General features: G+C 38.7%; 1 protein-coding gene across 4 annotated transcripts in view; it reads right to left on the bottom strand.

Moving 5' to 3' along the window:
* The window catches only part of LOC126187445 (RUN and FYVE domain-containing protein 2), a 154550-nt gene that overhangs the window by 45843 nt on the left and 80766 nt on the right, over positions 1-27941 (bottom strand). For all 4 annotated transcript variants that reach the window (XM_049928529.1, XM_049928532.1, XM_049928530.1 and 1 more), the window contains one exon: positions 2342-2439. In XM_049928529.1, coding sequence (XP_049784486.1) covers positions 2342-2439 — 98 coding nt within the window. The remainder of the gene's footprint in view (positions 1-2341; positions 2440-27941) is intronic.

The following is a 27941-nucleotide window of genomic DNA, read 5'->3' as shown; positions in this document are numbered from 1 at the left end:
TTTAATTTATTAATTTCACACATTATAGTGCAAAAACAAACATGCAAACATCAGTCAGTCAATGTCACTTGACACTGTATACACAAAATGTTACAACTGTCAATTTACTTTGTGGCACCTGTGATGAAGGTTTGCCAACATATCCAACAGAATGTAATCAAGTTGATCACTAAATTTCTCACTTTTACAATGCAGATCATCTGCACAATTACAGACAAGAAAAAGTTCTGGCTATGCTAATTAATGCTTTTTAACACAGCCTTTGTCCCTCCCTGTGTCCATTTTCAGTTAACAAATATTACAACAGAGAAACAAACAACAGACTTAACTATTTAAAGCTTTTAAAGTAGATCTTTTGAATACTACAGAATATATTAGTAGCACAAAGTAATTATTTATTCATGTGTACAGAAATAATGTGCAGAACTAAAATAACTTAAAACTATAAATACCAAATTAGCACGATATTGGTAAGAACAGATATTAGTTATTTTAAAACTGGCCAGAGCAAATGGAGTATTCAAATAGAATGTGTGTGTGTGTGTGTGTGTGTGTGTGTGTCACACAATGGTGATAAAATTTTTCTCACCTTGATTAATTAATGCATGAATGTCAATCAGTGCAATGACAAGATGTACATAATGAACTTATGACAGCAGAAACAATTTATAAAAGACAAAATCATTTTTGTATCACAACAGTGTGGAATTAGTTTTACTTTTTTCACTCAAAACCAGAAGTAAGTTTTAATAAATTAAGGTTGTTCAATTATAAAGTTATTATGCTATTAATGCAAACAGTGCTCCCACACAGGAAAGATGGGAAGCTTTAGAATTGTTGAGAAAAGCATATAAAAGTTATTTCTGCAAGCAGTGGAGTTCAGTCAATTGTTTAAAATTGTGTCACAACAACACAGTTCAAAAATATATTTTTTGCACACATTTATGAAAATAATTTTATTTGTAATCACATACGCATTTGAGGATGCTTTTGCTCAGTGTACAGCCATTAAGAAAGGGCAAGCAGTGTTTTTATGGGTCATTTTACATAATCTGAGAGTAATGAATCAAGCACACAATAAATGACCTTGGGATGATAATATAAAAGATAGTCATTACTTTCAACAGACTCACTTAAATCTGCCTCTGGGAAAAGTTTTAAGGCATGTGCCGTCTTAGTAATATATGAGGCTGTTGTTGACATGTGTTAAAATTTTTCCTTTTATATATTCAAGCAAAATTACAAGTACAAAGTATGTTCAAGATTTCCATTGCCTTCTCCTTCTGTTTCATAACAATCATCCATACACTGATTACAAATTCTCATCTAACAGTTGCAGTACACTGCCTTTATGACCTACTAGAACAAACACCAGACACATTTCCTTTGTGCATGTTTGTTAATAGTTTTCCAACAGTTATTAATATCCAGGTAATATTACCAGGTTATAAACTGACTTCAAATGGTTGGTTTGATGTGACTTTAGTATTTTATTCACATAAATCTAATTCACTTTCAGTATTTAACCAAACCAAATTTTTGATTTTCAAAACTGACAGTTATCATTGTTAGATAACTTGCAGTTCAAATCAATTTCCTTTTAATAATGTTTACAGGCAGGTTAAAAATAAGGAATCTAAGTAAATACATGCCATCAGCAATGTCAACAGCAACCTTATAGGATGTTTAAAATTCTGAAGTAATGACTATCTTATGATTTGTATGTTTCAACTACTTCTGTGAAAGACAACAACTTGGAGTACAGTATTTAACTTCAAATACAGTTTATCCAATGAATAACACATAACTTTCAATATACTTCTACAGCATCTTAATGTAGTATCAGTTGATACATCTTATGGGAGGTAAGTTTGTTTAAAATACTCACATTTGCTATACACCAGTCTCATTAAAAATCTCATTTGATGTATCAATTATTGCCTTGTAACTAATGAGTTATGTATATAAACTATAAATATGATGTATGTATTGTCTATCACAGAAGTTATTCCACATTCTTTATGCTTTCAGAGCTTACACCAACAAAAAAAAAAAAAAAAAAACAGTTATACAAAAATTACTATCATCTATCACCACAAAAAATAGGAACATTTAGAAACAATTTTTTTTCTTGGAAGATAAAGACATTGCAATGCTGCTCAATGAAAATTTGGTGGACTGCTAGAGAATCTGACCAGTAAGCTAACACAAACAGTTTTACTCTCTGAATTCTGTAAAAATTGCTCTATGTAATTTCTCTGACTCCAGACCCATTACAGCATATCAGAGCTTGCCACTTACTAAGAACCCACAGCCAGATTAAGACTGAAATAGTACCTACTTTTCCTCCATCGTTTGTATTGTTTCAGACATGGCTACGTTCTTTGCTTCCAACTTGTTCTTTAGTTCAGTTTTGTGTTTAAGTGAGCTTTCACACTCCTGCAATGCAACAACACAGATTGATAGCTCAATAAACAATATTAACAACACAGTGAAATTGCACTGAAGTATAAATAAAACAAGAAATTACAGTGTTCATGTTAAATTTAGACAATATTTTGCTACTGCAAACAGAGTCTATAAAAGTTATTTTTTGGGAGGAGTTGTCTGTTTTTGCTGGTTTCCCCTTGATGAATGTGCCCCCCTTTCAGCATCCTTCAATAAATGGTTGTATTTCTCCAAGTTGTTTAGGATTTGCCCAATCTGGCTTGTCTTAGCCTGAAGACGTGTCACCATCTCACCCTTCTCAGTCAACTCCTGCTCACATTCCTAAAACGTGAATGGATAACAATGTAAAATGACCTGAGTAATAAGATTTTTTGCAAGTATTTCGAAGGAATTGGCCTGTTTTAATATAGTTACTGTTACAATTTAGTAAGTAATCAATATAATCAATTAAAAAGGCCAGCAAACAGGTGATCTAACTTGCTAATAACACTGATTTTGAAAACACAGTAAAATCAAATTTAAGTGTATCATGCCAACAACATTGAATTCTGAAACAATTTTGGTAGTTATAGCAAACAAGTTAAAAAAATTTTAATTAATATACAAGCTACAACCCAAAAGGAGCGAAAAAATGTGCCTCTACAAACTTCTTTTTTTTCTTTTCCAGAAAGCTATCATTCATGTAGGATGTACAGAAATCTACTTCCTTTTCCATTTCCTCAAAACTGAGATGGAACACTCAACACAGTTAATTCACAAAGTGTGTACTTTAAAGTGCCTTCATCTGCCAAAAATCTTATCAGCAAGAGTTTCTTTTTTAACATCTACCTCCAACTACATGATGACATAACAACAATCTTGCCTGTTTAAGCATACAGCAAACAAAGTTATAAAATGGGTAGTGTGTGTGTGTGTGTGTGTGTGTGTGTGTGTGTGTGTGTGTGTCCATGCAAATAGTGGACAGGGAGGTGCAATCAGGAACATACATCCATCCATTCACTATGAAAGTTACGAACCATGCAAAGAGTGACTATATTCTAATCACACCTGACAAGTCATTACTGCTGAGCAGTGAACAGTGAGTCCATAAGGAAACAGTGAAACCACTGAGCAAGAATTTATTGCAGCTACATTCTATTTCAAAAACATTGTTAATATGATAGTGGAAAAGCCTAGTGGGGAGTAAAGGTATCAACTCACCGAATATGTATAAGTATTGAGCCAGCAAAGGCACACAAACACAAAAGAAAACTTTGCTAACTTTTGTACTAAGTGTGTGTGTGTGTGTGTGTGTGTGTGTGTAAGAGAGAGATAGAGAGAGAGAGAGAGAGAGAGAGAGGGAGGGAGAGAGGGGGGGGGGCGTTAGCTGTGTATATACAAACACACTTCTGCCCTACAAATTTCTTACTCTTTCTATTCAACATATGTAGTCTACAGTAATGATTTGTTAGTTAATTTGTAACTGCTGGAATGGGCTACATCTGCTGAACAAATGCTTTAAGGTTATAACAGTACACTAAGAGTCAAATTTTATTTTCATGCTAATGGAAGAAAAGATATTATTTATTTCTACAACCAGAATTTAGAGGAATTATTACTACTAGTAGTACTCAAAGAATAGTGGATTATATTCTGTACATGGAATCATAAACAAACTGTTAAATGCAGTATTTCCATAAATAACACAAAAAGATAGAAAGGTACCTCACTGCTTGCATGTAGAATCATTCTTTTGTTTTGCCTGTGTCTGTGTATATGTATGTGTAGGAGGGAGGAGGGTACACATGCTTTCTTATGAATTATTGTGTAATCAGAATGAGGGTACATGCCCACAATTTCCAAAGCCTGAAAACGTTAATTATTTTTCAATTTATTTATAGGGAATGGAAAATATGACAAGCTGTGGACTGATAGGTACTTCTCAACATTTTGAAAATAACATAAGAAATTGTAAGATGAAATAACACACAAAACAGGCAGATAAAGAAACTGTAAAATATAGTACAGGTAAAACAGGCAGAAAAACAAGGGGGGAAAGCAAACATTTTTCCACCATGCAATGGGTAAGTGCATAAACATTAACAGTTGACAGAATAGTAAAAGGCACATCATCTTACCTTCCACAATTGTAACCAGCCTGATAACAAAACAAATTAAACAATTGTACATTTAGTATCTGCACTTGAGAATAATTGCTCCATTTAACTTCTGAGAATGATGTAAATTAGGAGATGAAATGTAAAGCAAATGTCAATGATACCTGAATAAAGTAACGCAACATCAAGCTATGATACATGACTATCACCTTCTATAATCTGAGAATATTAACAGGAAGCAGGGGCACATGTGTCTGATAAATAAATGACTGTGGCAGAATACATTGGATTGTTTGGGGGAAGAGACCAAACAGTGAGGTCATCGGTCTCATCGGATTAGAGAAGGATGGCGAAGGAAGTCAGCCGTGCCCTTTCAATGGAACCATCCCGGCCCGGAATTTACCTGGATTGATTTAGGGAAATCACAGAAAACCTAAATCAGGATGGCCTGACGCGGGATTGAACTGTCATCCTCCTGAATGCGAGTCCAGTGTGCTAACCATTCCATCACCTCACTCAGTGTGGCATAGTGGAATATGTGATAAAAAATTAGATATGAAAAAGTGACAGTAAACACATAAGATATCTACTTTCTTAAATCTTACAATATATCACCTTTCTCCTACGCTTGGAAATTTTATTGCTATTAAATTGAAACTTCCAGCCACAGAAAATGTTCACATAACCCTGACCCAAGGAGGGAACCAGCATAGAGAAGACACAGTACTCATGGTATGCTCCTGTGTGTCACAACAGCAGCCCAAAACTGGTCAGCAACCAAACAAGATACAGTATTTGCAGGTTCCCAAGACAACTGCTCTGTATTTGGTAATTAATGAAAATGTACTACACAGTCACAGACTAAAACACTGTTTTAGTTGTTCCTTGTCTGTCAAAAATTATGTGGCAGTTCTGAATGTCACATCAGCAATAATGACTGTGGTCTCCACTTTTTCTCCAATCCTTTTGAGTCCTCAGTCTTCTGACTGGTTTGATGAGGCTTGCCACGGATTCCTCGCCTGTGTCAACATCTTCACCTCAGAATAGAACTTGCAACCTATGTCCTCAATTATTTGCTGGACGTATTTGAATCTCATTCTTCCTCTAGAGCTTTCACTCTCTACAGCCCCCTCTAGTACCATGGAAGTTATTCCGTGATATCTTAACAGATGTCCTACCATCCTGTCCCTTATTCTTGTCAGTGTTTTCCACACATCCCTTTCCTTACTGATTCTAAATTTGCAACACTGTTCTGCAACACCACATCTCGAATGCTTCGATTCTCTTCTTTTCTGATTTTTTCCACATCCACTTTGTCCCAATTGGACATTCTCAGAAATTTCTTCCTCAAATTAAGGCCAATATTTGAAACTAGTAGACTTCCCTCGGCCAGGAATAGCCTTTCTGCCACTAATAGTCTGCTTTTTATGTCCTCCTTGGTCCAACCATCATGGGTTACCTTGCTGCCTAGATGGCAGAATTCCTAACTTGATCTAATTTGTGATCACCAACCCTGATGTCAAGTTTCTCACTGTTCTTATATCTGCTACTTCTAATTACTTTCGTCTTTCTTTTGATTTGCTCTCAATGTTCTGTGCATGTTAGAATGTTCATTCCATTCAGCAGATCCTGTAATTCTTCTTCACTTTCACTGGAGTTATTAAAGTCATCAATGAATCTTATTATTAATATCCTTTCATCTTGAACCTTTCTTTTTATTTCCATAATTGCTTCTTCAATGTATAGACTGAACATTAATGGCGAAAGACTACATGCCTGTCTTACATATTTTTTAATCCAAGTACCTCATGCTTCGTCTCGCGATCTTATTGTTCCCTTTTGGTTCTTGTAAATACTGTATATTACCTGTCTTCCCCTTTAGCTTACCCCCATTTTTCTCAAACTTTCAAACATCTTGCACCATTTTACATTGTGAAACTTAAAATTTCCATTTTGAATTGTCGACTGCTTTTTCCAGGCTGACAAATCCTATGAATGTGTCTTGATTTTTCTTGAGTCTTATCTCCATTATCAACTCCAAAGTCAAACTGCCTCTCTGGTGCCTTTGCCTTTCCTAAAGCCTGTTCTGTACATTATTCTTGTCAGCAACTTGGATGCATGAGCTGTTAAGTTGATTGTGTGATAATTCTCACACTTGCTCGCTTTTGCAAACTCTGGAATTGTGTGGATGTTGCTTTTCAAAAGTCAGTTGGTATATCAGCAGATTCATACATTCTACACACCAATGTGAATAGTCATGTTGTTGCCATTTCCCCAATGATGTTAGAAATTCTGATGGAATTTTATCTATCCCTTCTGCCTTATTTGATCTTAAGTCCTCCAAAGCTCTATTAAATTCTGATTCTAACACTGAATCCCTCATCTTTTTTACATCGATTCCTGTTTCTTCTTCTATCACATCAGAGAAATGTTCCTCCACAAAGAGGCCTGCAATTTACTCTTTCCACCTACCTGCTCTCTCATCTGCATGTAACAGTGGAATTCCCGTTGCACTTTTACTATTACTACCCTTGCTTTTAATTTCACTGAAGTTTGTTTTGACTTTTCTATACACTGAGTCAGTCCTTCCGACAATCATTTCTATTTCTTCACAGTTTCTCTGGAGCCAATTCACCTTAGCTTCCCTGCACTTCCTATTTACTTCATTCCTACGAGACATGTGTTTCTATATTCCTGAATTTCTCTGAACATACTTGTACTTCCTTCTTTCATCAATCAGCTGAAGTATTTCTTCTGTTACCCATGGTTTCTTTGCAGTTACCTTCTTTGTACCTATGTTTTTCTTTCCAATGTCTGTGATTGCCCGTCTCAGACATGTCCATTCCTCTTAAACTGAACTGCCTACTGAGCTATTCCTTATCGAAGTATCTACAGTCTCAGAGAACTTCAAGTGTATCTCTTCATTCCTTAGTACTTCCATATCCCATTTCTTTGCTCACTGATTTTTCCTGACTGGTGTCTTAAATTTCAGCCTACTCTTCATCACTAACAAATTATGATCTGAGTCTATACCTGCTCCTGGGTATGATTTATAATCCAGTATCTGATTTCGGAATCTCTGCCTGACTGTGATGTAATATAACTGAAATCTTCCTCTGTCTCCTGACCTTCTGTAATTATACCTCCTCCTCTTGTGACTCTTGATTTTGATCAGCATATTTGCTATTACTAGCTGAAATTTATTGCAGAACTCTAATTCTTTCTCCTCTCTTATTCCTTGTACCAAGTACATATTCTCCCATAAACCCTTTCTTCTATTACTTTCCCTACAACTGCATTCCACTCCGCCATGACAATTAGATTTTCATCTCCCTTTACACACTGAATTACCTGCTTATTATCCTCAAGTACCTGAACTATCAATGTAGGTGTTTGTATGCTGCTGATTTTGAACTGTTCATATTAACTCCCTTTCTGCCCTATCTTCCTATTCATAATTAATCCTACTTCCGTTATAACATTTTCTGCTACTATTGATATTACCCAATACTTGCCTGACCAGAAATCTTTGTCTTCTTTCTATTCCACTTTATTGACCCCCACTGTTTCTAGACTGAGCCTCTGCATTTCCATTTTCAGCTTCTGTACCATGTTCCAACTTCACACATGCCACACCTTGAGTTGTAGAACATTATCCTTTCATTGGTCGTTCAATCCTTTCCTCATGGTCACCTCCCCTTGGCAGCCCCTCCCAGAGATCCAATTGGAGGAATAGTCTGGAATCTTTTGCCCATGGAGAGATCATCATGACACTTCTTCAGTTACAAGCAACATTTCCAGTGGTTACACATTACCGTATTTACTCGAATCTAAGCCGCACTTTTTTTCCGGTTTTTGTTATCCAAAAAACCGCCTGCGGCTTAGAATCCAGTGCAAAGCAAGCGGACATTCTGAAAAATGTTGGTAGGTGCCGCCACAACTAACTTCTGCCATCGAATATATGTAGCGCTACACTGGCATGCTTTGTAGGCACAAAGATAAACACTGGCGCCAAAACCTCTGCATCAGTAAATATTATTTTTTTTTTTTTTTTTAAGTGGAAGACGAGCTTTTTTTTTTCTCCGCCCCGAGTTTTGACCACTGTATTTTCATACATTATCCAACGAAGTAGATACAAATTCCGTATTGTTCATCTTCGAATGTCGTAGAATTTCAATGTACTACGAAAACCCGACTGGCAAGACTGTTTGGGATGTTTTTCAATATGGCCAACTCCAAGTTCTGAATTTTTTCCTACCTGTGAGAAGAGATGGTTGCTAATAGTAACCTGATGAAATGTGAATCACAAGCAGTATTCTCTTCACCATAAGAATAATAAGAATATAAACATTTTGCCATGTGTTCTTCCGTGTTTGTTGCTATCTCATTTAAATCCTGTCTGCCTAATAAACTACGAAACTAGAGTGAGACAACAGCAAACGCGGAAGAATACACTTATCGTGTCATGTTTATATTCGTATTATTCTTAGCCTAATAGTGATACAGTCAGAAATGAAGCACGGCAACTGACTAGATTTTTAAATCTAAGATGTCTAATTTCTGTGCAGAATTTGATGTACTAAAGAAGCGGCCGCAAAGATTTTCAAACGGAGAAAAATTTTCGCCTAACTCTCGTTCAGAACATGTTCTATCATACGCAGCCTATTATTTGGTTCTTATTGATCATTCTCAAAGAAAGCAGCAGTGTAAGTAACAACAAATAGCAGTTTCTTGACATTGCTTCGCTAATGAGACGATTCGCCTCTTTTTAGTTGTAAGCGGTGGTAGCGCGCACAAAAGCAAGCCATGCCGCGAACGGCGACAGGCCGTAAACACGCACTATCAGAATGCGACAAACAACGCATGACACAGTACAGTGATGCATTTTCAGCTTAGAGTGACGTAAACACCTATAACAGAGAAAACGGCACTTATCAGATCAAACAAAATAAGCAATCGATTCAAACCAGACGAAGCACGTGAAAAAGGAAGGGTACCCGCATAAATACGGACGGAGCGCCTGACGCATAGCAATGGCTACCTGGTAAAGCTTACGACTCGAACCAAACTACTGTAGCTATATCGTCATTCATTCGACCTAAATTGTGTCTCATATTACAATGGACCAACTGTGTTTCGATTTGGAGGTGCGGCCTAAAACTTTTCTCTCCCCTTGAATTTCGAGTCTCAAATTTCAGGTGCGGCTTAGATTCGGGAAATCTTTTTTTCCTTTATTTCGAGTCTCATTTTTCAGGTGCGGCTTAGATTCGAGTGCGGCTTAGATTCGGGTACATACGGTACATGGCTTTACTGCACTGCTTTCCATTGCGTTCTGCATCCTCATGCCATTGATCATTGCTGATTCTTCCACCTCAAGGACAAGACAGTGCCCTGAACCTTTGTCCACTCCTCTGCCCTATTTGACAAGGCCATGGCGCAGAGAGGGTGACTTACCCAAGAAATCTTCAGCTGCCATTGCTGATGATTTTTATTCAAAATTTAAGTTGTGGCAGGGTTAAAAGCCGGGACCAGGGGCATTTTGATTACTAATCAAAGACAGTACTCCAAGACTGTGGGTACAGGTCTCCCATTTCTAATAAATGTTACTTACATAAAATGTAAACAGTAAAAGCTCATTTCAGAAACAAAACCATTCATTTCTGATGAAAACTGCATCATTTTCCCTCCACCTCTGAACAAACAAAAACAGTACAAAACAGAGACATTTCTCAACCTGTTGGCACAGGCAAGTGTGATACATTTTACATTCAATTACACCCAAATTAGAGACAGCTGCTGTATTGGGGAGAGAATACTACCACCACTGTGATGAGTTTGGAAGGTAGGAGACGAGGTACTGGCAGAAGTAAAGCTGTGAGTACCGGGCGTGAGTCGTGCTTCGGTAGCTCAGATGGTAGAGCACTTGCCCGCGAAAGGCAAAGGTCCCGAGTTCGAGTCTCGGTCGGGCACACAGTTTTAATTTGCCAGGAAGTTCCATGAGTGGAATGGTTTGGTGATGGATGGAATGGCTTAGTGATCATGTGACTGGGATGTCGTCAGATATTCCACTGGCTTTTGGCGTGCCAGTCAAGCACAAGACAGGCGTAAGGAGCTACTACATCTATTTCATACATATGTAGAATTATACTGCTCATAACTCTTTTTCAGGAAGATATTTAGTGCTTACACCATTAAGCAACTATCTCAACAATGTTTTTAATTCTGAGCTACAAATGTTATCTGTATGATAAGCAATTATATATGCTCCACATGGCTGTATTAAACTGAAAAGAAATAGTTACATATCTCTTTCTAAGAGAGAAGTCATTTGTGTTTATGCACAATGCACGAAGTGTTCTATCAAAATGATATTTAGATTTATTTGTTTTTTGGTCTTTTTATACTGTTGTTCATAGTAAATATGATGCATTATAACTTGATAAAAAACCAGTTTCAGACTAGTTTCCTAAGGCAATTACAGATGTGTCTGACAGAGAGCATGTTTGTTGGACACCAATTTTTTTTATCTTTTCAGTTCATATAACAAAGAGTAATGACTAGTGGAAACTTGTGTGATTTTACAAGTTCCTACCCCAGGTAACACAGAAGTGCCCTCTTTTGTCACCCAATACTATCCTGGCCTTGAATTCCTCAACAGATTACTCCACCAGGGCTATTAATTTCTCAAGTTGAGCCCTGAAATGAGACCATCCCACCACAATATGCTCTCTGCACCACCCAGAGTGGCCATTTGTTATCCTCCTGACCTCTGCAATGTCCTTGTCAAACACTACAACATTTCGAAACCACCTTCCATAGCAGAGGTTCCTCTCCTGTAAACCACCCTGCTGCAAAACTTGCCCACTGATCCCTCCACAACCACCTATTCCAGACCTACCACTGGAAAAATATACAAGGTGTGTTCAACTCATGTCACAGTGTTGTGAATCTCCTCTATGGTTTCAAAAAGATGTGCTTTCACCTAAGTTTTAAGTTCAGGAAACAGGTAAAACTGCTGGGGTTAGGTCATGAGAATAAGGACTATGACACTACCTTGTCATGATGCACCATCCAAGTCTGGTTTTCCCATAATTCAGGTCTCTTCCTATGCACAGCATCCCCCATGCCTGGTAGGATTCATCAGCAAATTCTCAGACAGTTAAATGACAATATTTGCAAGTCACAGCACGAACCTTCTATGTGGCCATCATCTTTTGATGTGGAAGGTTGTCCAGGCTCAGGTATCACCGACCAACACTCTACCCTGCTGGATATACTTAAATCACTCACGACACTGCATACGACTCATACAGTCCTTCCCAAGTGATAAGTGAAACAAGTTTTGCCAAGTTTGCAGCAAAATTTCACACACACATGTAGCTCTTCAAGCACTTTCATTGCCACTTTGGCACAAATCCAACAAGCAACTTGTACACATGCTCGCTTCAAAAGCTGAAGCTCACTTGTTAATGGTCAGAGCAAAATGCAGCAAAAAGCAGTTTGTCATTTAAACTTTACACTATGTGCACTCAGTAGCCAGAGCACACTACCTCTGCAGGGTGGCACACTAATTCAAAGGTTCAGTTTCTTTTTGAGCACACTTCATATGCCATTCACGACAGGGCTGCATGTGGAAACACACACACACACACACACACACACACACACACACACACACACACACACACACACACACACGACATTTATCAGCTGGCATGTTCATTGCATGGCCTTCTACATTGGTATGACAACCACCAAAATGGCTGAACACATGAATGGGTACAGACAAACTGTCCATATGGGGGATGTAAAATACCCAGTGACAGAACATGCCTTACAGTGTAACTTTAGGGACCTAGGCACATGCTGCACCACACAAGCCATTTTGATCCTTCCCCCCACGCACCGTCACCAATCCCTTGGAACATCACAGATGGGAGCTTGTGCTCCAACACATCCTCTCATCCCACCATTCCCCTGAACTCAAGTTAACCTCTACTCCTGTTGTCTCTTTGGTCCCTTATTCATTTATTTATGTTTGAATTTTCTTCTTTATTTATTTTGTTAACTTTCTCTTCTTACTTGGCACTATTCCTCTCGCACATACTTCTATACTTCTAAATGTATCTTCTTTGCTTTTAAGCTGGCACAGTACTTATGATGTATTACCTTTGACTTCCCTATGAAATGCTTTACTCCATCTTTGTTTGCACTCCTCCTATTATCTCATACTCCTGGCTGCAAGTGACCCACATCTGCTTTTCATTAAGTTTCCGTAAGCTATGTTTTTATTTATTTATTTTTGTAGATTTTCCCCGGTTGTGTGCGACTGTCAGCTGTACAGAGGTTAGGTATTATTTGCTAAATTTGTAGTTTCACTCTTCATACAAGAGAATCTTGAGATATTCATTGCCCCGACAGTAACACACTAAATGTTCAAAGCCCTGCTCAGCACCATCATCAATCCAAAATGGAGTCTTTTGTGTTGATGGTGGTGTCACGCAGAGCTCTGTGCTTTTAACTAGCTGTCGTTGCATAAGGGCAATGAATACCTGAAGGGCCCTCATTTGTGGAGTGAAACTAATAATACAGCAAATAATAGGGAACTTAAAGTGGTTTACATGTACCTTTAAAGAAACCTATGGTAATTTATCTGCACCTTAACATCATATACTTCCTTGACATCAGCTGCTCTGGACTGCATTGGCGACTCAGTCTTCCATTTGCCAGACATTTTGTTTTCAGTTCACATGATCCCACAGTTTTTTTTATATGTTCTGAACTTTGGAGGCATTTACAGTTCAGCACAGCAGTGTAGATGATTACACAGGACATCCAAATGAGGGTCAATTAAATGAAGAGGAAAAAAATAACCCAGAAACAAAATTCCATACTTTGGAGATATTGTCACCAAGGCAAGCACTTCTTATTCTGGCAGTGGGTCTTCCAGTTTCAACTCAAAGCATTTCTTTAGAGCTTTTTGTTTCTCACAAAAAACACTGAGAGTTTTAGATTTGGGATTCCATCTAGTTAGTAGTGTATGCACCTTGGGCAATCCACTTAGCAACACATGAATATTTCAAAATGATGTTCTTCGTGCAGAGAAGGCGGGGGGGGGGGGGGGGGCACGGGGGGAGGGGGGGGGCTTTACTCCTCACTGCTGCACCATGAAAAATTTGACCCATCAGTTTACTCTTGTCTTAAAAAATGTTTTCTAGTGCAGGTAATTTATTACGCACTTGGCAGTGCACTGGAATATGTCTACTAAGTCAGTAGTCTCGTTAGCCTTTAATTGATTCAAATTTGCTCAACAAAGGTTTGTCTCTCCTTGTTCTCACGACAGTTGTGTCCTTCCAGTCATGGGGTATGAGTGACCTGTCTTTCCTTTTTAACCTACTCCAGCCTATGCTTACTTTCTCTCCAAGGAAGGATCTAACAGCTCCAAAAGCTATGATAGATTCTTATACTTTTGTGTGCATCTACTGGCAGTACTAAGAACTTCATCTTCTGACAGTAAGTCATGGCCAGCAATTCTGCTTCATAAATTTAACAGACATACAATCTGCTGATTTAATTTTCTGCAAAATGATAACTCTACTAATTTTCAACATATGTGAGAGTAGTCTAATGTTTATTGTCTTTGAAGTATCTTCTGAATGGGATTATTAGTTGACTTCATTGACATATTGTATTAGACCCAAAACAATTTCACACTTACTTTCAGGTCTTGACTCTACATCCAATTACTGGACAAGTTATAAATAACCTTTTGCTTCCTAAATTTCATCTCTGCTACCTCCAGAATTTCAAAGGGAGCCATAATAATTAAACAGCTGAAGCTCTGCTTCCATGGTGAACTGGACACAGATTTATTTGAATCTTTTAACTGAAAATTGTCCATAGTAGTCCAGAACTCAAATTTACAGATATTAAGTAATAATATTTTCAATCTGACACTCAATATTTGATAGAGATATTTTTGTAGAGTTTACATAGGTTGTATATTTATCGGACGGTTTAAACATCGTAACACTATGCTCTTTCAAGTACTACAAATCTGCCACTTAGCCTGCCAGTCCAGTGCAAGCTATTTCACCCCATAACAACTCTTTCACTGTATCTGCAGCAAGTATGACACTTTGCTACACTGTCTCCAGTTCTGAATGGTTGCACCTTTTAACTTCACACATTTTGTCCTAGTAAGAAGTGTGCTTGCACAAAAATTCGGAGCAGAAATTAAAGTTCAGGGACAAGAAATTAAAACTTTGAAGTTTGCTAATGACATTGTACTTCTGTCAGAGATAACAAAGAGCAATTGAACAGAATGGACAGTGTCTTGAAAGGAGCATATAAGATGAACATCAACAAAAGCAAAACATGGATAATGGAATGTTGTCAAATTAAATCAGGTGATGCTCAGGAAATCAGATTAGGAAATGAAACACTAGGAAAACAGTAGATGTGTTTTGATATTTGGGTACCAAAAAACTGATGATGGTCGAAGTAGAGTTGATAAAAAATGTAGACTGGCAATCACAAGAAAAGCCTTTCTGAAGAAGACAGCTTTGTTAACATCAAATATAAATTTTAGCATTATGAAGCCTTTTCTGAAAGTATTTGTCTGGAGTGCAGCCATGTAGGGATGCGAATATATTTATAGTCTCACACCCAAAGAAATCTCTTATAACATTAGTGTCAATTCCTTTTGCAAGAAGCATTCTTCCTCAAGTTCCTCAGATGATATCATAAAAAAACGAGGTCAAATTAATGGTCACACAGTTACAAGGAAGGAATTTTGAATATATCTTTCCCAAGTGCGCCTATGGTCTGGAATGTTCTGGCACAGTATAAATAATTTAAAGGTAATGACTCACCAAATAGTAGAAGTGTTGAATCGTTGACAGGAATGCAGTACGAATGGAAACATCACTAGGTTTTGGATGAATCCATTTTCGAGCAAGAGTGTACACACACGCACGCACGCACGCACACACACACACACACACACACACACACACACACACACAACTAAACAGTGCAGGCTGTACAGCTCTCTCTCTCTCTCTCTCTCTCTCTCTCTCTCTCTCTCTCTCTCTCTCTCTCTCTCTCTCACCCGCCCCCCCTTCCGTGTGCGTGTGTGTGTGTGTGTGTGTGTGTGGTGTGTGTGTGTGTGTGTGTGAGAGAGAGAGAGAGAGAGAGAGAGAGAGAGAGAGAGAGAGAGAGAGAGCACGCGTGGTCTAAGTCAATAAATGATTTCTCCAAAGCTAGTGATGTCATCGTCCCCCGCCCCACCCCCCATGAACTATGGACCTTGACATTGGTGGGGAGGCTTGCGTGCCTCACTGATACAGATAGCCATTTCGTAGGTGCAACCACAACAGAGGGGTATCTGTTGAGAGGCCAGTCAAATGTGTGGTTCCTGAAGAGGGGCAGCAGCCTTTTCAGTAGTTGCAGGGGCAACAGTCTGGATGATTGACTGATCTGGCCTTGTAACACTAACCAAAACGGCCTTGCTGTGCTGGTGCTGCGAACGGCTGAAGGCAAGGGGAAACTACAGCCATTAATTTTTCCCAAGGATAATGCAGCTTTACTGTATGGTAAAATGATGGCGTCCTCTTGGGTAAAATATTCCGGAGGTAAAATAGTCCCTCATTCAGATCTCCAGGCGGGCACCACTCAGGAGGACATTGTTATCAGGAGAAAGAAAACGCATTCTACGGATCGGAGTGAGGAATGTCAGATCCCTTAATCGGGCAGTTAGGTTAGCAAATTTAAAAAGGGCACTGGATAGGTTAAAGTTAGATATAGTGGGAATTAGTGAAGTTTGGTGGCAGGAGGAACAAGACTTCTGGTCAGGTGAATACAGGGTTATAAATACAAAATCAAATAGGGGTAATGCAGGAGTAGGTTTAACAATGAATAGGAAAACAGGAATGCAGGTAAGCTACTACAAACAGCATAGTGAACACATTATTGTGGCCAAGATAGATACGAAGTCCACGCCTACCATAGTAGTACAAGTTTATATGCCAACTAACTCAGCAGATGATGAAGAGATTGACGAAATGTATGATGAGATAAAAGAAATTATTCCGATAGTGAAGGGAGACGAAAATTTAATTGTCATGGGTGACTGGAACTCGATAATAGGAAAAGGAAGAGAAGGAAACGTAGTAGGTGAATATGGAATGAGGGGAAGGAATGGAAGAGGAAGCCGCCTGGTAGAATTTTACACACAGTATAACTTAATCATAGTTAACACTTGGTTCAAGAATTATAAAAGGAGGTTGTATACATGGAAGAAGCCTGGTGATACTGGAAGGTTTCAGATAGATTATATAATGGTAAGACAGAGATTCAGGAACCAGGTTTTAAATTGTAAGACATTTTCAGGGGCAGATGTGGACTCTGACCACAATCTATTGGTTATGAACCGCAGATTAAAACTGAAGAAACTGCAAAAAGGTAGGAATTTGAAGAGATGGGACCTGGATAAACTGAAAGAACCAGGGGTTGTAGAGAGCTTCAGAGAGAGCATTAGGGAACAATTGACAAGAATGAGGGCAAGAAATACAGTAGAAGAAGAATGGGTAGCTTTGAGAGATCAAATAATGAAGGTAGCAGGGGATCAAGTAGGTAAAAAGACGAGGGCTAATAGAATCCTTGGGTAACAGAAGAGATATTGAATTTAACAGGCCCCAGGAGTAGACAACATTCCATTAGAACTACTGACAGCCTTGGGACAGCCAGGCCTAACAAAACTCTACCATCTGGTGAGCAAGATGTATGAGACAGGCGAAATACCCTCAGACTTCAAGAAGAATATAATAATTCCAATCCCAAAGAAAGCAGGTGTTGACAGATGTGAAAATTACAGAACTAACAGTTTAATAAGCCACGGCTGCAAAATACTAACATGAATTCTTTACTGACAAATGGAAAAATTGGTAGAAACCGACCTCGGGGAAGATCAGTTTGGATTCCGTAGAAATGTTGGAACACGTGAGGCAATACTGACCCTACGACTTGTCTTAGAAAATAGATTAAGGAAAGGCAAACCTATGTTTCTCGCATTTGTAGACTTAGAGAAAACTTCTGACCATGTTGACTGGAATACTCTCTTTCAAATTCTGAAAGTGGCATAGGTAAAATACAGGGAGCGAAAGGGTATTTACAATTTGTACAGAAACCAGATGGCAGTTACAGAGGGGCATGAAAGGGAAGCAATGGCTGGGGAGGGAGTGAGACAGGGTTGTAGCCTCTCCCCAATGTTATTCAATCTGTATTTTGAGCAAGCAGTAAAGGAAACAAAAGAAAAATTCGGAGTAGGTATTAAAATCCATGGAGAAGAAATAAAAACTTTGAGGTTCACCGATGACATTGTAATTCTGTCAGAGACAGCAAAGGACTTGGAAAAGCAGTTGAACGGAATGGACAGTGTCTTAAAAGGAGGATATAAGGTGAACATCAACAAAAGCAAAACGAGGATAATGGACTGTAGTCGAATTAAATTGGGTGATGCTGCAGGAATTAGATTAGGAAATGAGACACTTAAAGTAGTAACGGAGTTTTGCTATTTGGGGAGCAAAATAACTGATGATGGTCAAGGTAGAGAGGATATAAAATGTAGACTGGCAATGGCAAGGAAAGTGTTTCTGAAGAAGAGAAATTTGTTAACATCGAGTATTGATTTAAGTGTCAGGAAGTCGTTTCTGAAAGTATTTTATGGAGTGTAGCCACGTGTGGAAGTGAAACGTGGACAATAAATAGTTTAGACAAGACGAGAATAGAAGTTTTTTGAAATGTGGTGCTACAGAAGAATGCTGAGGATTAGATGGGTAGATCACATAACTAATGAGGAAGTATTGAATAGAATCGGAGAGAAGAGGAATTTGTGGCATATCTTGACTAGAAGAAGGGATCGGTTGGTAGGGCATATTCTGAGGCATCAAAAGGATCACCAATGTGGTATTGGAGGGTAGCATCGACGGTAAAATTCGTAGAGGGAGACCAAGAGAGGAATACACTAAACAGATTCAGAAGGATGTAAGTTTGCATTAAGTACTGGCAGGTGAAGCTTGCACAGGACAGAGTAGCATGGAGAGCTGCATCAAACCAGTCTCTGGACTGAAGACCACAATAGTGATGTTTTCATCCTACTAACTATTCAATGCTTCTATTGTTTAGTAAATTGTTACCCTCATTTCTATCTTATCTCCTGAATGTGACTGAGTTTGTGGTGATGCTGCCAGACTGAAATTTGCTTCATCAGTAAACAGTATCAGTTCTTTTAATTAACCATAAACAAAACTTCAAGCAATGAGTGCCTGCCAGTAGCTGTTGGGCTTGTTGGTGATTTTAACAGATATCAGCCAGACTGACTTTTTTATGTGGAAAGTCAATAGATTTGGATATTTCTTGTGTGCTTGATGTAGAATTACTTTTTGGCGAAGAAAATTAAATGCATTTTTCATCCAAATTTTGTTCCAGAAGCAAGTAAGCACATTTCAACCTTGCACTTTTCAATTAAAACAGCAGCTACAATATTTTACATAAATATTTCCATTACAAAATTGCTAAACAAAACAACAAATTTGTGTATTGAGCATGTGTAAAAATGTGCACAATAGTTTTAAATATTTGTAATAGCAGAGTCAGCTAGCTTGAAACTGTAAGCTCTTTTGATCCAGACTCCGAATCTGATTGGATACTAGTAATTGTGTCCAACTTATACACATATCTAAGAACCAAGAACTGCATAAGACATGTGCACCAACTTCAAGCAGCTATACTCCACATCCAGTGAAACTTGTGTTCACTTTTACATAAAATTTTAAATACAAAATTGTACATACAACTGCCTTATGAAATGTTTACAGTTTCTTCTGAAACACCCTTGTTATTAGACAATGTAATGATAAATATCATATTTCAGGAAGTATTCTGGATTACTGCAATGTACAGCTGCAGGTGTGGTAGCTTGAATGGTAACTGTACTCTCACAATACATCTTGGATGTAGTAATTATCAATGGCAACTGTTCCCTTTAGAGAAACAATCAAGAACAAAGACACATACATCCTCTAGCAAATTCCTGACACTATGCGACAATAAAACCATGCCTAAGCACATGTTGCTAAGTGGACAAGGCTTTTTTTCTTTACCAAAGAAAGTTTTTGTGCATCTTTTGTTCACTCAATGAATAATCATCAATCATTAGCAACTGGGGAACACAAGAGAAGCCTCCGCGAAGGATGTGTCAATAATAACACATTCGGGCGTCCCCTGGGCAACGGCTCTAAGCCGGCAGATTCTCTCACACCAGAAGCATCATAGTAGAGAGACATAATGTCTCTTATCAAAACCGGCTTTGACGATCATCTCTGTGAACACAGAAGGTCTTTCGTCTTTGCAAAAAACAATTGCTGAGCGAGCTTTGTCAAAAAACCAAATGTGACATACTCTGCATGCAAGAAACATGTAGGGACATCCAACACCGACGCCCCAAGGTCTCAGGGATGAAACTTGTAGCAGAAAGACTGCACGCGCAATACGGGAGTGCCGTGTTCACCAAACCGGACGTCCAAGTAAGGATGGCGGATCACACTGAGGAGAGAGATATCGAGATTATCAAGGTGGAATTTGGCGAATACACGGTGACCTCACTATATAAGCCACCAAATGTAGACTTCCACTTGGAACCATCAGTAAAAATCGGTAAACAGAAAACAACTTTCATTATAGGCGATTTCAACAGCCATAGTCACGTATGGAAATATGCACAAGAAGACAAAAACGGTGAAGCTGTTCTGGCAACCACCTGGCACTTATCCACAACAGCAAACTTCCCACATCTTTCAACAGCGGTAGGTGGCGCCGCGGATACAACCCGGATCTCCTATTCGTCAACGAAGAAATAGCACAACAGTGCTTTAAGTCCATATGCACCCCCATCCCAAAGACACAACATCGCCCAATAATGTGCCAAATGTTGCCAATAGTTATACCACGAAGAGTAAAGTTCAGAAGGAGATATAATTTCAGGAAGGCAGACTGGCCCAAATTCACCAGAATACTAGAAGAGAGAGACAGACTATGACAGCTTCGTGGACACCATCAAATCCAGCTCCTGAGTGTCTATTCCAAGGGGATTCAGAACAAGTTACACACCAGACTCACCCAGGAAACAGTAGCCCTACTGGAAGAGTATCAAATGTTCTTCGAAAGAAACCCCTTCAGTGAAGAAACCCTCACCAAAGGAAGAGTTATTACCTCCCGGATTTCAGAAGTGAGAAGAGAGCAATGGACCAAACTCATGGAGGAAACTAATTTTGGCAGAGATAATCAAAAGGCCTGGAAACTCATAAAACGCCTAGCCAATGACCCCACCAAACCAAATCTATATGCGAATGTCACAGCAGACCAAATTGCACACCAGGTTCTCACAAATGGGAAACCACAAGATACGACAACCTGAAGACAAAGAAGAGGGGCACAGAACGAACCCCCCCCCCCCCCCCCCCCTCAGGAGACCGAAGAACTATCCAAAGCCCTCTACCTTGGTGGAACTGGAGAAGGCCATCAGTAAGTGCAAAATGTGGAGAGCAGCCAGCCTTGATGATATATGTGTCGAGCAAATGAAGCATTTTGGATCTGTAACAAGGAAATGGCTAGTCGATATAATGAACAACTGCATGACATCCTGCAAAATTCCAAAAATCTGGAGAAAATCGCGAGTCATTGCCATCCTAAAACCAGGCAAAGAATGTGACAATCCCAAAAACTACAGGCCAATCTCTCTGCTATGCCATATGTACAAGGTTTTGGAAAGAATGATACACCACAAAATCACGGACGCCATCGAGCTCCTCCTGATCCCACAACAAGCAGGCTTCAGACAGGGCAAATGCTGCACATCACAGGTGCTAAAATTAACGCAACACATAGAGGATGGGTTCGAGAACAGGAAGATCACTGGGGCTGTCTTCCTAGACCTATCAGCAGTCGATGACACAGTCAACCACTGGCTGCTCCTGGGGAAAATATACGCAATGAGTAGGGACTACTGACTAACCTTCCTGCCTGGAAACCTACTCCAGAATTGAAGATTCTTCATGGATTTTCAGGGACAGAGAAGCTGGTGGAGGATACAGAAAAATGGCCTCCCCCAAGGAAGCGTACTGGCCCCAACACTTTTTAATATATATACTAATGACCAGCCCCTCCCCCAAGGCACCGAAAGCTTCATATATGCAGATGATTGCATCGTTACTGCTCAAGCAGACAGCTTTGGAACTGTTGAACAGAATCTGTCGAAGCCCTCGAACAGCTTGCCACCTACTATAAGGGGAACCGTCTCAAACCCAACCCAGGGAAAACCCAAACCTGCGCCTTCCACCTAAATAACAGACAATCTGCAATATGACTACAACTTAACTGGGAAGGAGTGCCCGTGGAACATTGCGAAACACCAAAATACTTAGGCACCAGCACCATGAAGGATTTGATGAATGCCACCCCGGAAGTGCTGGACGTGGCCAGGTTCTGGTCCATGACTTCATAAAATTAAAAACTACTTGACCCTGCTTATATATCTGTATACTTTCATACTCTTTTTGTATTTGTTATATACTTGATATGTATGTGTTAATCATTCTGATTTTATGTATGATGCTTCTGACACGATTAAATTAGCAACTGGCCGTGAACATGGACATTGGCACCCTGAGACGTACTGCTACAACCTACGCCCCTTTCATTTGATGTCACAATCTATAGGGCTCTTGCTCACAAAATACAAACCTTCACCAGTTATGTTGTAGTACGGGTCTGGAGATTGTCATTTACTGCAGTTGCAAAAATCAATCATATCTAATGAACATTTCCTGTTTCTCTTGTTTCTTTTGTTGTCTGGATTTTTGAGATGAATTACTGTGCATTTTCACTTTCTCAAATAGTAAATGTGTAGACGCAGAAAAGGTAATTTTACAATAATAAAGGAATTATTAGGCAGTTTATGGAAACAACATACATTTCTTTTGTTGTAACATATGTTTATAATTCTGCAAATTAAATTATTTTCAGAAACATTCTGCTGCAAGATTCTGTCAAGTCTTAATTTACTTATATCATGACATCACTTTTTCAAATAACATTTCTAGAACTCAAAAACTTCGCTTCTTTTGAGATGTGAGTTTTCAACAAACTGGTGATTCAAAACACATGCAAACTGAATATTTAAAATACAAAGTAAGACATTATTTGACAGTATCAACACCAAGGAGATGCATAATACTGAAACTTAAAGGCATGCATCTAAGAGCAACATACCAAATGATTGCATCCACTACACATTTCTAACAATTTGAAGAAAGTAATTTTGAGTAGTAAATGCAGCTGTAATGCAGCTAAGCAAAAATAATAATTCAATTATCCAGCTGACATTAAATAAGCAACATATAACAAAACTAATATATAATTTTAATTGATTCAACTATGGGTTCTTTGTGAGATATTCTCTTTTGTATACTGACTAAACGAAACAATTTTTTGCTTTATTTCACAAAACTTTATTATTTTTGTATGACCTAGGTTTCAGATTGTAAGCCCTCCTTGCAATACATAGCTGACTCCAAAGGTGGTTACCAGGAAAAGATAAACACATGTCAATTTCTTAATCTGTTACTTCCAAACTGTTAAACTATAAAAATTATCTCTGTTGATTATTTTGGCACTTTGTCATCTGTACTGTATACTTCATGATATTCATCGGTCCATGCATGACAGTGCACATTATCAATTGTTTCGAAAAGCCACGTATGAAAAAGCAATTTTTCAGGGGGTCATATCTTGCTTTTTATTGATCACATAGATAAGGGGTCAAATGTTTTGGATAGCCCCTGGCTTAGTGTCTACTTATATGCTTATCAGAAGATTGGGCATACTGTAGCTATTCTGCAGTACGGGTCAAAATTTAAATGTTACTCACTTCCTCCAGCCCATGCAACTTGAGAAAATTGGTTGGTTCTTTTGCATTAAGTGTGCTCTCAGATGGCCCTCAGGTGGTTTAGTGTCTACACGTGTGTGACATTGCCATTTCACTATATGGTCGGTATGGACACTTTAGGGGCCAACAGAGGCTCAATGAAAGCCAGGAAACAGAACAATGTGAGAGGGAAACTAACACCCTGTGTGAGGAAATCTATGGGAAGCAGAGAGTCTAAACACACACAACGATTAGAATGTGAAGAACTAAGCACACAGCTGATGCTGACCTCTAACAGCTACACACTCAGTGCAACACACAGGATGAACAGGATGATTTGCTAGATGAGGCCCCGGTGATCAAACTCTGTGTAAGCACTTGACCAGTCAGCCGGCAAAAACTTTGGCCAGCTCTGCACATACTATGTCATGCGTGCACCCTCCATGGCAGGTTTCCACACTCCCCTTGTGCTACCCACACCGACTCATCTGCCCTATTATGATGTGCACTGGTGGGGATACGAAAGGTGGCTTACAGAAGCTCCATTTGTTCAAGGGCAGTTCCTGAAGAAACCATGATAAACCATGATTTTTGGTAACAAAAAGTACAAATTGTGAGGATGGCCACTTGTATAATTTGTATTCATGCTAGATTGTCAAATTTTTCACCAAATGTTCTTAAGATGATGATCTTTGAGACCTGGATATCATCATCCATTACCGAGACCACCGAGTTACCATATTCATGCATCTAAAATATGCACTTAATATCTCATCTGAGATGTAAATTTAGTTTTAACTGAGTTAGTGAACAAATGACAAGGGATCTGTGGTCTTTGCAAGGGTTCAGAGGTCACAAAAATATGTTGTTAATCACTATTTTTTCACAATAAATCTTTATGTCACACTGATTCTGTATAACGGGCACTTCACACCTGTATAGGTTCTCATGTCTTGAAAATTACTTGATGGCGGCACTAGATGGTGTAAGCACTTAACAAAATTATTTTGTCATAGGTCACTCTTTGTACATTCAAACCAAACACCACATTTTATGGCATACTGAGGTGTAGCTGTAAAATAGTGTAAAGTGAACTTGCATTGGATTGGAGATTATTTTGTGTTAACCTTATATTATGCATACTAATTTGTTGTTAATGTGGTTAAAGTGGCAAATGTGACAAAGTATATAAGTAAAATGTCAAAACTTTACTGACCTACAGGATTAATTTTATATAAGCAGCACACCTTGATGTACCAGAGAAAAGAAGGGAAGTACCTGAAAAACACTCCTGTTGACAAATTAGGAGAATACGATCCTCTTTAAAAGAACCTGACAGAAAAGTGGGGAACCAGCTGCTTCAATCCTCATTCAACATTGCTCACCAAAAATTTTGGTATGCGAACATATTTGTGCATTTTTGTTATGAAAGAGAGTAGCAGAGAGACAGTGGTGGCACAAGAGAGATGAGACAGTAGCACTGGGAGAGAAAGAGAGGGAGACTGATGGTAGAAGATGGGAAGTGGTAGTGAAAGACAAATGAATGCAATAGCAGTGGAAGCCAAAAAGAGAGGAAGTGCTGATGATCAGTGACAGACAGTGGCAGTAAAACAGAGAGAGAGAGAGATGGATGGAGATAGCAGTGGTGGGAGCAAAAGAGAAAGGAGACAGTGTAAATGAAAAAGAGAAATGAGTGGAGGGCATACTCAGGCTTGAGGGATCAGAAACCACCCTCATGGCAAACTTTAACATGAAATCTTTACCCACTTTCTCTCCCTCCCCCGTACCCACAGGTTACAGTTTCCTGGGCTAGGGGTCAAAACCCTGAGCAAACTAGCCGACAGGATGTGTGGAGAACAGGCAATGTGATTGACGAGAAAGACAGTATACTACAAGCAAGAAAGAGAGAATGGCAATGGGAGAGAGAAAAATGGGACAAACACAATGGCAGTATGATAGAGAGAGAGAGTGAAAGTGGCAGAGGAGACAGTGGTAAGAAAGAGCGAGAGAAAGGACTGAAAGCTTTGTTGGTGGGAAAACAGATAGGAAACAGTGACAATGGGAGAAAAAGGAGACAGTGGGAGAGAGACACATATAAACAGTGACAGTGGGAAGGAGATACTGAGTATGAAGGCTTTACTACAAAGAGACTGAATTAATGGAGTAGTGAATGAAGTACAGTTAACAAAGAAAAGAAAAAAAAATGAAACTGTGTCCAAATAGTCAACAGAGACAACTTCTATAGTTTGTGTGATAAGCAACAGATTACAAAATTTATATGCACTTATCTCTGCTCAGTTGCCATCTTTGGAATCAGTTGCGTATTGGAAAAAGGCTCACAACCCGAAACATAGGGCATGCAATTAAAAAAAAAAAAAAAAAAAAAAAAACAAGCTTTATGGAACAAAGCAAAAAAGTGTCTTGTTTAATTAATACAAAATTAAAAATTAGTGTTGGAACAAAATAATAATAATAATAATAATAATAATAATAATAATAATAATAGTATACAACTATGTCTAAAGTCATGAATCTCTCAGAAAAAAAAGGAAAGTGCCTCTTTCAAAGAAACATCTCCCAAATTTCTTATAGAATTAATGAGCATCGAAACACAGACAACTTTAACAACACACAGTGTACCTGATACGAGAAAACTTGAAATTCAAGGAAGAAGATATGCTGTAACACTTGAAAAATTTGTATCTATTGTATTTATATACAGGGTGAGGCAGCTAAGTCATAACACCCCTTTTATCTCCCCAACCGTAATATATATACAAAGATGCTGTTTGGACAGTGAATTGCAGGGACAGGGGCTACCTGAATACATCACATTTCATGTTTGTGCTATTTTTTATTATAGATATATGAGGCCATCTTTGGTTTTTTTTAATGGAACCCTAAGTTAAATTTTAGAGTAACATGACGGGCTTAAAAAGATGGTTTCAAATATATGTATATCATAATATTTAGGTGAATAGTTTTCGAGACACAGCTATGTTCTCATATCATGTTCGTCCTTCGAAGCGGCTTTGTCCAATGCGACCTTTCCTGTTGATTACTGAGGAACTTAACAGGGCAGGCATTTTCCTGCTTCTCAATAACGCCGCAAGGTGACGCACGAGGTAGTTGGAGAGAAGGGCATAAATGTGCTGCTGGGGTAATGAGACATCGCATTTCCGTCACAGTTTCTTGGAGCAGACATGTACAAAATGGTTCAAATGGCTCTGAGCACTATGGGACTCAACTTCTGAGGTCATTAGTCCCCTAGAACTTAGAACTAGTTAAACCTAACTAACCTAAGGACATCACACACATCCATGCCCGAGGCAGGATTCGAACCTGCGACCGAAGCGGTCCCGTGGTTCCAGACTGCAGCGCCTAGAACCGCATGGCCACTTCGGCCGGCCAGACATGTACACCAACGAAGAAAAGTTAGATATACTTCTAGTGTATGGTGAAAGCAGAAGAAATGCTGTTAGAGCAATAAAGCAATATGGAGAGATGTATCCTGATTGTGAGCATCCTACGTGCAAGCTTCTTGCACGTATTTGCATGAAACTACTTGAACCGTGATCATGGAATGCCATACAGAGGACAAGGCAGAAAACTGCAACTGGCGAGGTACATGAAGAGGGCATTCTAACATTGGCGCATAACAACCCCACTGTTTCGCGGAATGTGGTACAAGTCAGAGAAGTGTTCTATGCATATTGCACTGGCATAGATTTCACCCGTTTCACCTCTCATTACATCAATAGTAAATATTTTCAAATAAAAAACAAATACATATGAAATAAATGTGACCAATAAGGGCCTCCTCATTTACATTTGTATTTCTGTTACTTAAAATGTATTAACATCTTGTAGTATTTTAATACTGTATGTTATCTACTATTTTGGTATCACAGTTTTTAAATAACTGAATAATATTTGCGCGACATCAGTAGTTAATTTTTGCACAAAATATCACAGTATGTATTACTACTGTCAGGTAAGTGGGCGTGTTTGTCTAAGAATGGACTCTTGACATTTACCATGTACTCTACACAACAGTTAAGGTTGCATTAGACAACGCTGCTTCGAAGGCCGAACACAATACAAGAATATATCTGTGCCTCAAAAACTATTCACCTAAATATTATGATATACACATATTTGAAACCGTCTTTTTTAAGCCCATCATGTTACGAAGATGGCCTCATATCTCTGTAATAAAAAATAGCACAAACATGAAATGTAATGTATTCAAGTGGCCCCTGTCCCTGCAATTCACTGTCCAAACGACATCTTTGTATCTATAATGGTTGGGGAGATACAAGGGGTGTTATGATTTAGCTGCCTCATCCTGTATACTACATACAGTAACTCCATGTTAATTATCTAATGCATCACAAAAATTTCAAATTTTG

This window comes from Schistocerca cancellata, chromosome 5 (genome assembly GCF_023864275.1).
Source record: "Schistocerca cancellata isolate TAMUIC-IGC-003103 chromosome 5, iqSchCanc2.1, whole genome shotgun sequence".
NCBI classification, from domain to species: Eukaryota; Metazoa; Arthropoda; class Insecta; order Orthoptera; family Acrididae; genus Schistocerca; species Schistocerca cancellata.
The sequence above is the reverse complement of the archived record's forward strand: the minus strand, read 5'-3'. Positions and strand labels throughout refer to the sequence as shown.